The sequence below is a fragment of the Rhincodon typus genome, chromosome 31 (genome assembly GCF_021869965.1).
Source record: "Rhincodon typus isolate 14 chromosome 31, sRhiTyp1.1, whole genome shotgun sequence".
NCBI lineage: Eukaryota > Metazoa > Chordata > Chondrichthyes > Orectolobiformes > Rhincodontidae > Rhincodon > Rhincodon typus.
The window spans coordinates 15,580,274-15,592,843 of NC_063362.1; the positions used below are offsets into that span (position 1 = coordinate 15,580,274).

A 12,570-nucleotide genomic window follows, 5' to 3' on the forward strand; every position below is an offset into this window, starting at 1 on the left:
AATTAAGTTAAGTTGACAAAATTAAGTTAAGTTGACAAAATTAAGTTGACAAAATTAAAGCAGCATTTATAATCAAAATGAAGAAATATAGAATCTCTACAGAGTAGAAGCAGGCCATTCAGCCCATGAAAACTACACCATCTCTCCAAACAACATCCCACCCAGACCCGACTGCCTACCCTATTCCTGTAACTGCGCATTTCCCATGGCTAATCCACCTAGTCTGCACATCCTTGGACATTATGGCCAACCTACCTAAACTGTACATCTTTGGACTATGGGGAAAAAACTGGAGCAACCGAAGGAAACCCACACAGACAGACAGTCACCAAAGGCTGAAATCAAACCCAGAAGCCTGGCGCTGTGAGGCAGCAGTGCCGACCAGTGAGTCACCTTGCTGTCCCAATTAGTAACAGAAAATGTTGAGTAGAAATAGTAAAAGATTCATTCAAGAACTAAACTCTGGTATAAAACTCATATGATGTGAGAATAACGGGGTTTTAATTGCAACTGCAAGTCAGAAAGACTGTTTGTTTGATCTCTCAGGCTGCAGTGAGGGGCTATTCCTAATTTGTTAGCTGTGTCACAGAATTGTAGTAACTTTACATTAGAGACAATTTTAGAAGACTTTACAACAATTGGTGGAAACTAATTCACTTCCTAATCTTCCATACTAAAAAGTTAGTAGAAAATGTGAAAAATTTCGTGATAAGCAGGTATTTAAGTTATTGGTAAATAATGCGGTGCAGCTGACAAATGTCTGGGAACGAGTGTAACTTTCAGAGCATTGTAAGATCCCAAAGACAGATGATGGAGGTATAAGGTAGACATATATGAGATAACAGGAAGACCTAGGGCTGCCCAGAGTTGTCCGTCATTGATTGCATGATAATGGATTGGGTATAGATTAAGGGGATGTGGCTAACAATGACATCAATGTTGCTTGTAATTATTATAACACGGAAGGTGTAAAAATGTTGCATTCAGCTGGGGAAAGTTAGAGCGTCACAGACCTCTCCTCTGATCTGAGCTGTTATTATGAGAGCAACAGGGTCCCACAGGAAAGCCAGACTTGGAGCAGTCTCTGGCCTCTCCCATGTAACAACAGTGCTCCGAATTAAGGTCGCTTGCACTGCTGAACTCAGAACTCAAAACTCAAAACTCCTCTTTGATATTTCTCTCTGCAACACCCAGCAGTAAAAGGTTAAGTATTTGTTCTCAACTTACACGTACGGTATATAACTCATTTCATTAGTTAGCTGCAGTTTCAGATCATAATGCTTGAAAATGCAAGTTAAATCTTGGGACTAACTGTGCAATCATTTATTGCAATCCAGTTTAGAACATACCATATGCTAGGTTTCTTAAAAAGAAATCAATGTTGCATGTAATTATTGTAACATGGAAGGTATAAAAATGGTGCATTCAGCAGGGGAAAGTTAGAGCAGTTTATCTGACACCATGACTACAAGCTCTAAAATCAGCAAATGAATACACAAACTAGGGATGCTTTTATTTCAAATGAATTACTATAACGCTTACAGCAACGTGTTATGAAAATAACTGCTAGATTAATTTGACACCCTTTTAAAAACAGAAAGAATTCATCACCAGCTGACACCATAACTGAAGGGCAGGTAATTAATGATTATGCATTCTTGATCATAAATATATAGACAAATGCACATATTTTGCTAAAAGTGAGATAATCATCAGAAGGATTTCCAGTCCCGTAACATTTACCAAGTGCAGTGTGTACTTGTGATGATCATGTCAAGTATACCAGGAAGCTTTATTCAATATATAAAAACCATCATCCCCGGCTGTTTTCTCAGTTTGATGCAGTTATCCAAGATAACTGACAATTTTCCAAATGCAAAACTCAAGCAAGCAAATAAAATACAATACCATAAGAAAAAGAACAATCTACAGCTATGGCAAGCCCTTCCTAATTTTCTAAAAAAAAAAATCACAGTACTGCAACCACCAGATCATTCTAAACATGTGACCAATATGACAAAAATAAGGCTTCCATTCAGTTCATCAGCTATCAGAAACGGTACACAGTTTCTAAGGGGCTTCACCTCATGGAGCTATCCTGATTGCAAGGAATAGCTATGTCCTGGTGGAGAAAGAAATGCTTTGCAGTTAAAACTACAACAACCCAAACTGAAAGGCCTAAGGAACTGGGCACTGCATTTACAAAACATTCCCAATGAAAGCTTTAACACACCTATGATAATTTTAAAGTTCACAATCTGTACATTCAGCCAACGTTATGGAATATTATCATAACATGAATTTGAAGCATTTTTCCTGATGCAGCACTAGTCAGGTCAGTGGAGCAACAAGAGAAAGAAATTCACTCAGGACTAGTTACTTGCTCATCATCCAGAGCCATTCTTGGATACTTCTTGATGAACTGTGAAAGGTTATTAGCCTGTCAAACAAATTACCTCTCTTTGTAATTAGGAATTAATGTATGCACATCTTTAAACCTTGATTATGAGTTCCCAGGAAGAAATACCACACTAGTCCCAGAGAGTTTACACCAGTTCACATCCAAATTTACCTTTTTTTCCTGCTACTTTGGGAGATCAAGCCACTGTTTTAGTCACCGCTTCTTTCATCTGCCATTCTTACAAAACCAAGCGCACGATCTAAAGTAAAGCTCGGGAAACAGCCCTCAAAATATTATCAGGCTGCTTATAATCAGACAAAGTCGCTAGAAACAAACACATCACAATACCTCATTTGTGTTCCAGCGGTGCCTTTCCTTTGGTAAAGCAGAACATTTCGGTAGACATTCGAGCAACTTCTTGGGCAAAAATATTTTCACATGACTGCCATTGCTGTTCCCATGATCATCTGAAATGAATTGACATGATACAAATTTCTTATTGGTTCAGACATTTTTCATCCATGTTACATTGAAAATGTGATAAGTACAGACAGATTAAAAGTTGGAGTGTAAACCAGGACTACATATCTGAAAAAGGTCAGTAATACATTTCAAATTTCCGAGAAAGTAATAAGTAGATTCTCTAACTCAAATACGAATCCCTTTTCTTGGTTCTTCTCTTCCATATTTTTAATACATCTTATTCTTTTCCTCGAAGATATCTATGAATTGAAAGAGCATAGTCACATTTTCTTTCTAATTTTCACTCCACCCAACCCACCAAGTTTCTTCTATCCTTCGTGTCAGCCTTCGCTCAGTGATAGCATCACTGAGTCAGACTATCCAGCATTTAAATCCTACTCAAAAATTGGGTATGGAACCTAGGCTAACAACAGTGCAATGCTGAAGAAACAGTATACCTTCAAAGATGCCATCTGCCATGCCCTGTATCTTATAAACTTAGTCAATTTTATGTTTCAAAATTGAACACAAAAGGATGCAAAAGATCACCAGAGTGTCACCCAACTTTCTTTGTGGGTTGAAACCACATCCCTGCCTCAAGAAAGAGCAAAAGGATCACTTCAGACTTGTACTCAATGTCTTTTCTTCAAGCTAATTCAAAAGGGTATTGTTAAATGGAATGGATCTTTCAAATACAAAGACCCTGGCTGTCTCAAGGCATGAAACAACATAAGACAAGACAATTAGAATCAATAGACACATCACTCTTGAGAAAACGATACTGCACTTGTGGAAGCCATATGATGAGAGAACCATTGTTGACTGTTTAAATCAGCTAGGAACTTCTTCCAGATGAAACCCATTGAACTAGCTCCAAGTCATCTAAACATCCAAGGTAATTAATTAACAATATCTTGTAAATGGAATCTAAACTGAGAGAAGGTCCCATCTCCCCACAATCTGTTCCAAATTCAAGTTCACCTGAAAGTCAACTTCCTGGAAATTCGATTACAAGAGACCTCTCACAGCTTACTAAGAACCCTTAGCATTACCATGCCTTTACTTCAATTTTACAAAATCACCTTCTAGGCAAAAAAACACGACAGATGCGTCATAAAAGAGGCTGAGAAAATGACAGACTATCACAGTATTATTTTCATCTATTTGTATGTATAACTATTGGAATACAGCGTGCAATTCTGGTCTCCCTGCTATAGGAAGGATGTTGTGAAACTTCAAAGGGTTCAGAAAAGATTTAAAGGATGTTGTCAGGCTTGGAGAGTTTCAGCTATAAAGGGGAGGCTAAATAGGCTGGAGCTATTTTCCCTGGTGTGTCAGAGGCTGAGGGGAGACCTTATAGAGGTTTATAAAATCATGAGGCATGGATAGGGTAAATACACATGGTCTTCTCCCTGGAGTAGGGGAGTCCAAAACTGGAGGGCATAGGTTTAAGGTGAGAGGGGAAAATACTTAAAAGGAACTTAAGTGGCAACCTTTTCATGCAGAGGGTGATGCGTGTATGGAATGAGCTGCCAGAGGTGGTGGTGGAAGCTGGTAAATTACAACATTTCAAAAGGCATCTGGACGGGTACATGAATAGGAAGGGTTCAGACGGATATGGACCAATGCTGACAAATGGGGCTAGGTTTAATTTAGGATATGTGGTCAGCATGGACAAATTGGACAGAAGGGTCTGTTTCTGTGCTGAGTATTTCTAGGACTATGAGTGAAACATTGCAATAAGTAAATGGTAATAAATAACTTTTACATTAAAACACACAAAAATCTTACTACTGGAATTCTTTCATTAGGATACTCTACTCAGAGGGTGAAAAAAATGCATCTCATAAAAAGTTACTGACCATGGGAACACAAATTCTCAACATGACGCACAGTTTAAAGTAAAACAAAATCGGTTCTTTGGTTTAATATCATCGAGCTAAAAATCTGACTGCACTGTTTGGAAAAGAGTGGTTAAATGTTCTTGAACTCGCCAATGTGTGTCACTCAGCCACAATATTTGCACTATTAGTGGTGAATCTTTTTTGTATGCAAAATTGTTGTTGTATTTTCCTATAGTAGTGACTATACTTAAAGAAACTTGTTAACTGGTTGAGGATTTTGGGTGGGGGGGGGTGAAGATTTACAAGCAAATGCAAGTATTTTTAGCAGTCATTTGGTCGTACAGAGCATTGCTGAAAATACACACTTTGTTGAATATTTTCATCCCACATCTAAGGACAAATTGGGCATTCGTAACAAGATACTGACCATACCCAATCAACCCACAATCTCAAAACTTGCAGCACATTGGCTGGATAGTTCTGAGCTTAAAATATTATGCTGACAACCAATTTAGTATTATCAGTCAGGCTTACATGTGTGAACAGTGTGGCACACTTGCATGTACTGCAAGTAACATATATTAGTACATAGGGGCCTGTTTTTTGCAGGCAGGGTAAAACACGAGTACAATATTGTGCCTATTACAACTCAACAAAATAGCAACACCCTGACCATAGTCAATGTAGCTAGTTTTTAAAATTTAAAACAAACCCGGCAGTTAACTGCCATTTGGAGTCCCCTTCCCAACCAAATCAACACTTTGCTCTCACAAAGTGTAAATTCTGGTTTTGCCCTTGAATTGGCAGTCTTGAGAAATGCCCTAATGAGTACAAGGAGCTTCAAAATACACCTTTTTTCAGCAATATGTATTTATTTTTCTTTCTTGACAAAATTCCAAATCTTGCTGAGGTACAGTCATGCCAGACAGGTTCCATCACCTCATTAAAGTACCCAAACCTCCAACACAAACTTTGATAACAATTCTTACGAGCTCACCAAAGCAGGCTAGTCAAACCTGTTCTCATATGTAACTACTCTCATTTAAACTTAGCACAGTTGTTTCAAACTCAAGTTCCTTTCTCTCAATCTGAATGCCAAATTCTACCATGTTATGGTCACTGTTGCCCAAGGGGTCTTTCAATTCTGACATAATTTATTAAACCTGCCTCATTACACATCACCTGATCCAAAATAGACCGATCCCTGGTTTGAACCACTCCATATTGTTCCAGGTAAATCTCCGGAATACACATTCTGAATTTTTCCTTGCAGCTTCCTCTGCCAATAATACCATTTAAATGTACATGAAGATTTACACTCAAAAAAATAATTACAATATATATGAACATGGAAAAGTTCCCTCAACTGTATCTTTCTTCCTTCTTCCATTAATCATATGGTTACAATAGAACAAAAACAGAACCTACACAAGTGGGTCTTCACACATGAACATGGATGTTTACTACTAAATAGTACACCCTGCCCAGTTTTATCATCACCCAGTTCCATGTATGCTATTACAAGCAAGAATCAGATGCAGAAACAATGGCTGATTTTACAGGACTAGGACAGCAATTATAGCTTGTCAACTGACAATGCAGCTGACACCAGCCAACTCCATACAGACCAGGAATTAAACCTAGAACTTTCTGATCTATATGGCTCAGTTACATTCTGGTTTTGCCTTAGCCACCCAGGGAGTTTTGATGTAGTAACTGAATCTCATGGTTTTATACCATTATAAACAATTACTGAATCTCTCCATTAAGTTGCTGCCTGGTAAGTGATTTCTGTGTATTGATTGTTCTGTTGCTGCGAAGTTGGTGTGTGTAAAATTGTAAAATTGTGAAACTTTCAAATTGCGTCGTCCCTTAAAAGATGTTGTTTTCTCGGTGCTTAGAATTAAAATGGATGTCTGAACAGCAGCTTAAAAGTGCAGGTGCACAAAGAGAGCCCAAATTGAACAGCCAAGCAGCATTTTACCAAGACAAGTCTTTTCAAACTTAGCCGATTTAAACCAAGCCCTTAACTACTAAAAACCTATCAAATTTAAATCTGACAGTGTTGACAACCTAGAACCAATCCAATTTGTAAAGGAATTAATATGGCATCAAGGGTATAAAGAGGAGAGCATTTGGACAACTGGGAGAGCCAAATGCCAGCTACCAAGAGATAATAGCTGATACTTTCTCTGACGACTAAAAGTTAATTAATCAAAGGTACCACTGCATTTTCAGTTCAGAGTTCTCACAGACAAAATTATAGAGAAAACATCCATGACAGGAAGATCAGTGGAAGAAAGACATTTGCGATTGGAGATCAACAGAAGAAAGGCTGGAGAAGGCAGAGTGTTCCAGAAGAGAGAGTCTGTGCGAATTGAGAGATTAAGTTTTAATTTATTGTTCTCTTGTTAGTTGGGTTTATATGAATGGGACTTGTTTATTTGAACAGCATTTCAGTAGAATTTTGATCAGTCATGGAATAGTTAGGAGTTGGGCGGGGGGGGGGGGGGGAGAAAGAATTGTTTGGTTTGTTAGCAGTTCTGTTAATTTCTTCATGGTTAGGGCTAAATAAATAAATTGTTGCTTGTTACTTATAAAGTGACTGTCAGGAATTTTCTTTCATTTAACCTCCCCTTCTTTGTAACAGTTTAACAGATTAGGAAAGGTGAGGCGAGCTTCTCTGGGTGTTTCAGGTTTAATTATGAGAAGGGGACCTCTACTCCCACCACAAAAGACTGGGGGCTTGTATTTCAATTTTAATTAGAGGGTTTCAACCGCCCCTTCCTAATACTGTGCAGTGCATTTCCTGACACACCATTTTTAAAAAATCTACTCCACTATGAATAAACTGAAAGTCTAAAGCATATGATGGATGTTACTCTTTTGTCTAAATTATTGCACCTCTATCATGCTCAGCATTTCCAACATATCATGGTTAAAGAGTAAGGAACTTTCCAGAAAATATTAACAAATATTAACAATAAGTTGTCAGCATATTTGAAGCTCTTGTGATTTGAGACATCAGTGATCTATTACCCTATTGCTCTTAGTTTAACTATTACAAGTCAGTTTTGAATCACTCAAGTTTCAGCTTTCAAGATATTACGTAAGTGACAAGGCTTTGTATAATTGTCTGGTATTTTCAACAAGCAACTTCCCTCAAAACAAGGTGCCAAAATAAATTTTGCAGGTATCAATAATATGCACACTCACACTGATTTATTACAGACAGTACAAATTTTGACTAGTGTTTTGTCATAACTACACGAGCACATTCCATTTCAGCACCCAGCATCAAGCATTTCCAGTGAACATTTCCAAAGCAGAATAGATTAAACTGCAAAGTTTGTATACGCTGTACCTTCATAATAACAGACTTTCTTTCAGTTCCAAGTGCTTTTCTATGACATCTCTGGATAATAGGGTGCAGAACATGACAATTGTGTACAATATATCCATATTCATTATCATTATCTTATGACTGTTCTAACTCATTTCGTTTACGATCCTTATATCCAGCAGACCAGTGAGACTTTCATCTCATCTGAGTTTGATTTAAAGAGAAAATTTAAAGAAAGACTAATCCACTTTATCACTTGGTCCCATAAAAATATTCAAATACTGAATACCATTCAATGGTTTGATGCAAAAATAAAAACAAGTATATTTTCCCCAGTTGCTTTTTTGTGAACTTTACAAAACATATTTTGGATATTCTCAAAAGTTTAATTTCAGATTAAATATAATGCAAGGATCTGAATATGAATTTATTAGATAAGAAAATGTCTGAGCACTAATAACTTATCACAGAAACAAACGCCAAAAACAATTTACTTCACAATTGGCAGAGATTTTTTATTATTAATTTCAGTCTCTTGGGATTGGGAGACATCAAAAGCACAAGTAGAATGATACCCAGACTTCATTCAACAGGAAAGCGCAGCAAACTTGTCTTAATAATACTGGACTATCAGCACTGTCCAAATCATACTATTACAAGTCAGAAAAGTGGACTCAAAAAAAAAAACAAAAACTGGCAATTTATGGGCTGGCTCAAGGAAACAAACACAAAAGCCACTGATTGTCTTGAAAGCCCAGTTAAACTTATTAACACCCTTCAGCGAAGTGAACCTGCCATCCATACCTTGTCCAGCTTCCATGACTCTGGTCGCACACCAAGTGATTAATGTTTAAATGCTTCTCCAGCAACTTGTGAATGAATATAATTACACATGGCCAGTGCTGACCACTTCCCAAGAATACAAGAAAGAGACCTGTGATTCTCATGGCAAATGTATAAAAATGATAATGTAAAAAGATGTGGTTATGATGCTCCAACCACTTTCTGTGCACCCCTTTCAAATTGAAAGCTGACACACACATGACTGTCTATGACTATGTCTCTTTGGCAAGGCATCTGAAGGATGCCACACCCATGAAAATATATCCTTATACAAATCCAAAGACAGCAAAAGAGAACAATCAGGTACGAAAAGGCAGAACCCACATACATAACAAGCAAGTGAAACCTTCCTGACATCACACTTCGGGTATACAAAATATATATTCAATCTCCTACCTAATGTTCCTCGTAGGCATAAACTTACGTCTTTGTATTTTCACTAACAAGCAATAAGTACAATTTCAAACTTGACTTTTCAATCAGGATATCTTAACACTCACTGAACTGATCATTTTAAAATTAGTGACAGCTATGATGGCCACTGCCAAAACTAAAACTAAAAAGGTTTAAAAAAATTACATACCTGACTCAAGTACATAACCTAGCCTATACTTCAATACTTATGGCGTATTACACTACCAGGGATGCTATCTTTCAGATAAAAATAAAGCAACAGAAAAATATATAACTTTATATTTCGCCCATCTCAGGGTTTCCAAAAGTAATAAATTGCAGGAAAATGCTCACTATTGTAAATTCTATAAACGCAACAGCTGATTTGTCCAAATAATTGCACAAACAGCAGTTATATAATGACCTATTTTGCTTTTGGTGAATTGGTCAAGAGGTAAATATTGGCAAAGACATGAGAAAAAAATCCCTTAATTTCCTCAAATACTGATAAAATAAGCCACCTGTTGATAAAATATGGCTTAAAACCTTCAAAACATAGTGCAACTGCCTTTGGAACAAACTTTGAGAATGTGATAACAATTGCCCGAATAGATTGTGTAACCAGCTATATCTCTACTTAAAAAAGGTAAACGTGTTTCTGGTTTATGCTGAAATTATTGATCTCAAAATATGGTCGCAGGAACTGGACTTGGGCTAGGGAAAGGGATTGGAAAACAACTAGCATAGTGCTTGACCAATACAGAATAGAACAGGCACAGAACAGCCTTTATTGTTAGAGGCACCCGAATGAATGCAGTGAAAAGTTTGTAACATCGTGTTTATTTGTTTCAAAGTTCTTCGTTCCAGTCCATGCCCGCCGACCCAGAGCATGAGGTTATGCTGCCTCAATGTGCCAGCCTCAATCCAGAACTCGCTCCATTCCCGCTGTGGGACATGGCCCCCCTTTGCTCTGCAGTATGACCCATTAGATATATAGGTCATATCTAATGATCCATTCAGGGAGGTGCTGATTTGAGGAACTTGTAAGTGAACTTAGCTACGATGCCTTTGATTAAAATGCCTAGTAATACTGTGTTATGGCTAACATTCAAAATGAAACCACTGGGGCAATTTAATTTTCAATTCAATTTTCCATGGAGTCATTTGTTGGTGTGAATCAATGCCTTCAGAAAGGATAGGGTGGTGGAGTCATGTGTGAAAGAATAAGCACTGAAGTTGTGTGCTGGTTGTCAAAAATAATTTGTATTTATGTATTGTTATATTAGGTGTCTGAGAAACATCCCACAATGCTTCACATTGTTAATTACTGTAACTGGCAGTCTTTACTCTTCATGTAGGACCAATGCTGCCATGAACAGCAGTCAGATAAAGATTCCATTCGCTTCCTCTTGATGGTGTTGATTGAGGGCTGAGGAAGTTGTTTCGCCAAATCACTGATATTTTTTATATATCACATTGGGAGATTCAAAGTTTTACCTCTAATACGTATGCTTTGAGAGGATAAATAATCTGAAGCAGATGGCCATCCCAGATGACTAAAGGAAGTAGGAATGGGTATAACAAAAACATTTTCCATAATCTTTCAATCTGCTTTGGAGACGGAGAAGTACTAAAGGATTGGAAAGTGAATGTAACATCTTTAAATCAAGAAAAGGTGCAAGGCGTTGTTAGTAACTACTGGTGAGTACCGAGTGCAAAGGTACGGAAGGGAAGTTGTGGTCAACATTTATAATGATTTGAAACACAAACAGAAATTGCTGTAAATATTTGTTTCAGATCTGCAGTTCTTTGGTTTTGTTTATAGTACTCTGGTTAGGCTACAAAGAGATTGTTGCTATCAATTCTGGTCATATTCTAGGAAAGATGTGGGTGTTCTTGTGAAGGTAGAACAAGTGATTTACCCGAAATCACTCCAGCAGCACTCAAAATAGACAACAGCAGCTGGATTCTCCCCGAAAGCCTCAAAACACCCAAAATTCAATCACAGGATAACCAAATTTGACAAAATTCACTTAAGTGGAAAAGTCACAATTGGTGAGGAACTGCTACTCCGCTCACAAAGTGTTTCTCTCTTCCATCTGCTGAAGGAAGGTGTGTGAGCAGCCAAGTAACTAAGAAAGAAAGCAAGTTAGCTAGCAAGGAAGGCAGAAGGAAGCAGCTGGCAAGCCTTTTGACAGTGGCATTTCATTTATTGGTGCACTGAAGCACTGCCAGGGTGGGAAGGGAGGTAGGCCATAAAGATGGGGCTCATGGGAAAAAAATGGCTGCAAGTGAGGACTGGGGAGCGGGGGGGGGGGGGGGGGGTGGGGGGGGGGGTGGAGGAAGGTAGGGGCAGGAAGAAAGAAAGGATGCAAGAAAAGGGAAATGGGAGAGGCTGAAAGGAGGAGTGGAACAGATGGCAACTACAAAGCGTATGGTGAATGAGGGGAAAAAAAAAATCTTTCATTGCTAACAATATGCTGGTTGTCTTGTGCTAATTTAAATACAGTGGTGCCTAAGAATTAATGTTTTCCTTGTGCATTATGGCAAATTGAAGAATAATAATTGAGGAATGTGATTGATTCCTCTCATTCTGCTTCCGAGAGAGTCCAAATATCTCATATGTCAATACAAATACAACAAGTACTGATACTACATGGCTGCATCATTTAACGAAGGAGGAGTCAATGAGCATAAAGTTGTATCCAAAGAAGCAAAAAGGTAGCTCAAGGACATCATGTGAACAGTCCATGAAATAAATTATTTATGCCATGGGTTCCAGAGATGAGAAATTTTACCTGAACTAGGTTGAAGAACTCAAAGCTGTTATCCTTGGCATGAAGAAATTGATAGGAATGTTGTTAGTGCTTACAAAGTTACGACAGGTTTAGATAGGGCAGACAAAAGCTGTTCCCATCGACTGATAATACAAATATTTGGGGCAACAGATTTAAGGTTTTAGACAAGAACTGCAAGACTATGAGAAAGAATTCCTTTTTTTTTTTAAAAAACACACAGCAAGTGGCAATGAACCTGGAACTCTCAACTACAAGGGTAGCAAACACACAGGAATAAATCAATCATTTCAAAAGGAAATTGGATAGGCAACTTGTTAGGCTAACGATAGGGCAGGGATGCCTTAGAGAGATCTGGTACGGACATGAAATCAAATGACCTCCTCATGCTGCAATGACCATATCAGAACAGTTGCAAGTATCAAAAAAAATGTTGCGATGTATAATGCACAGCAACAAACCATTTAGGTCAACAGGTTCTGCTACTTT

General features: G+C 37.9%; 1 protein-coding gene across 1 annotated transcript in view; it reads right to left on the bottom strand.

Moving 5' to 3' along the window:
- LOC109933983 (calmodulin-binding transcription activator 1-like) overlaps positions 1–12,570 on the bottom strand; it is a 1,079,584-nt gene that overhangs the window by 1,026,943 nt on the left and 40,071 nt on the right. The window contains exon 3 of the mRNA XM_048614878.1: positions 2,750–2,868. Within this exon, the coding sequence (XP_048470835.1) occupies positions 2,750–2,868 (119 nt within the window). The remainder of the gene's footprint in view (positions 1–2,749; positions 2,869–12,570) is intronic.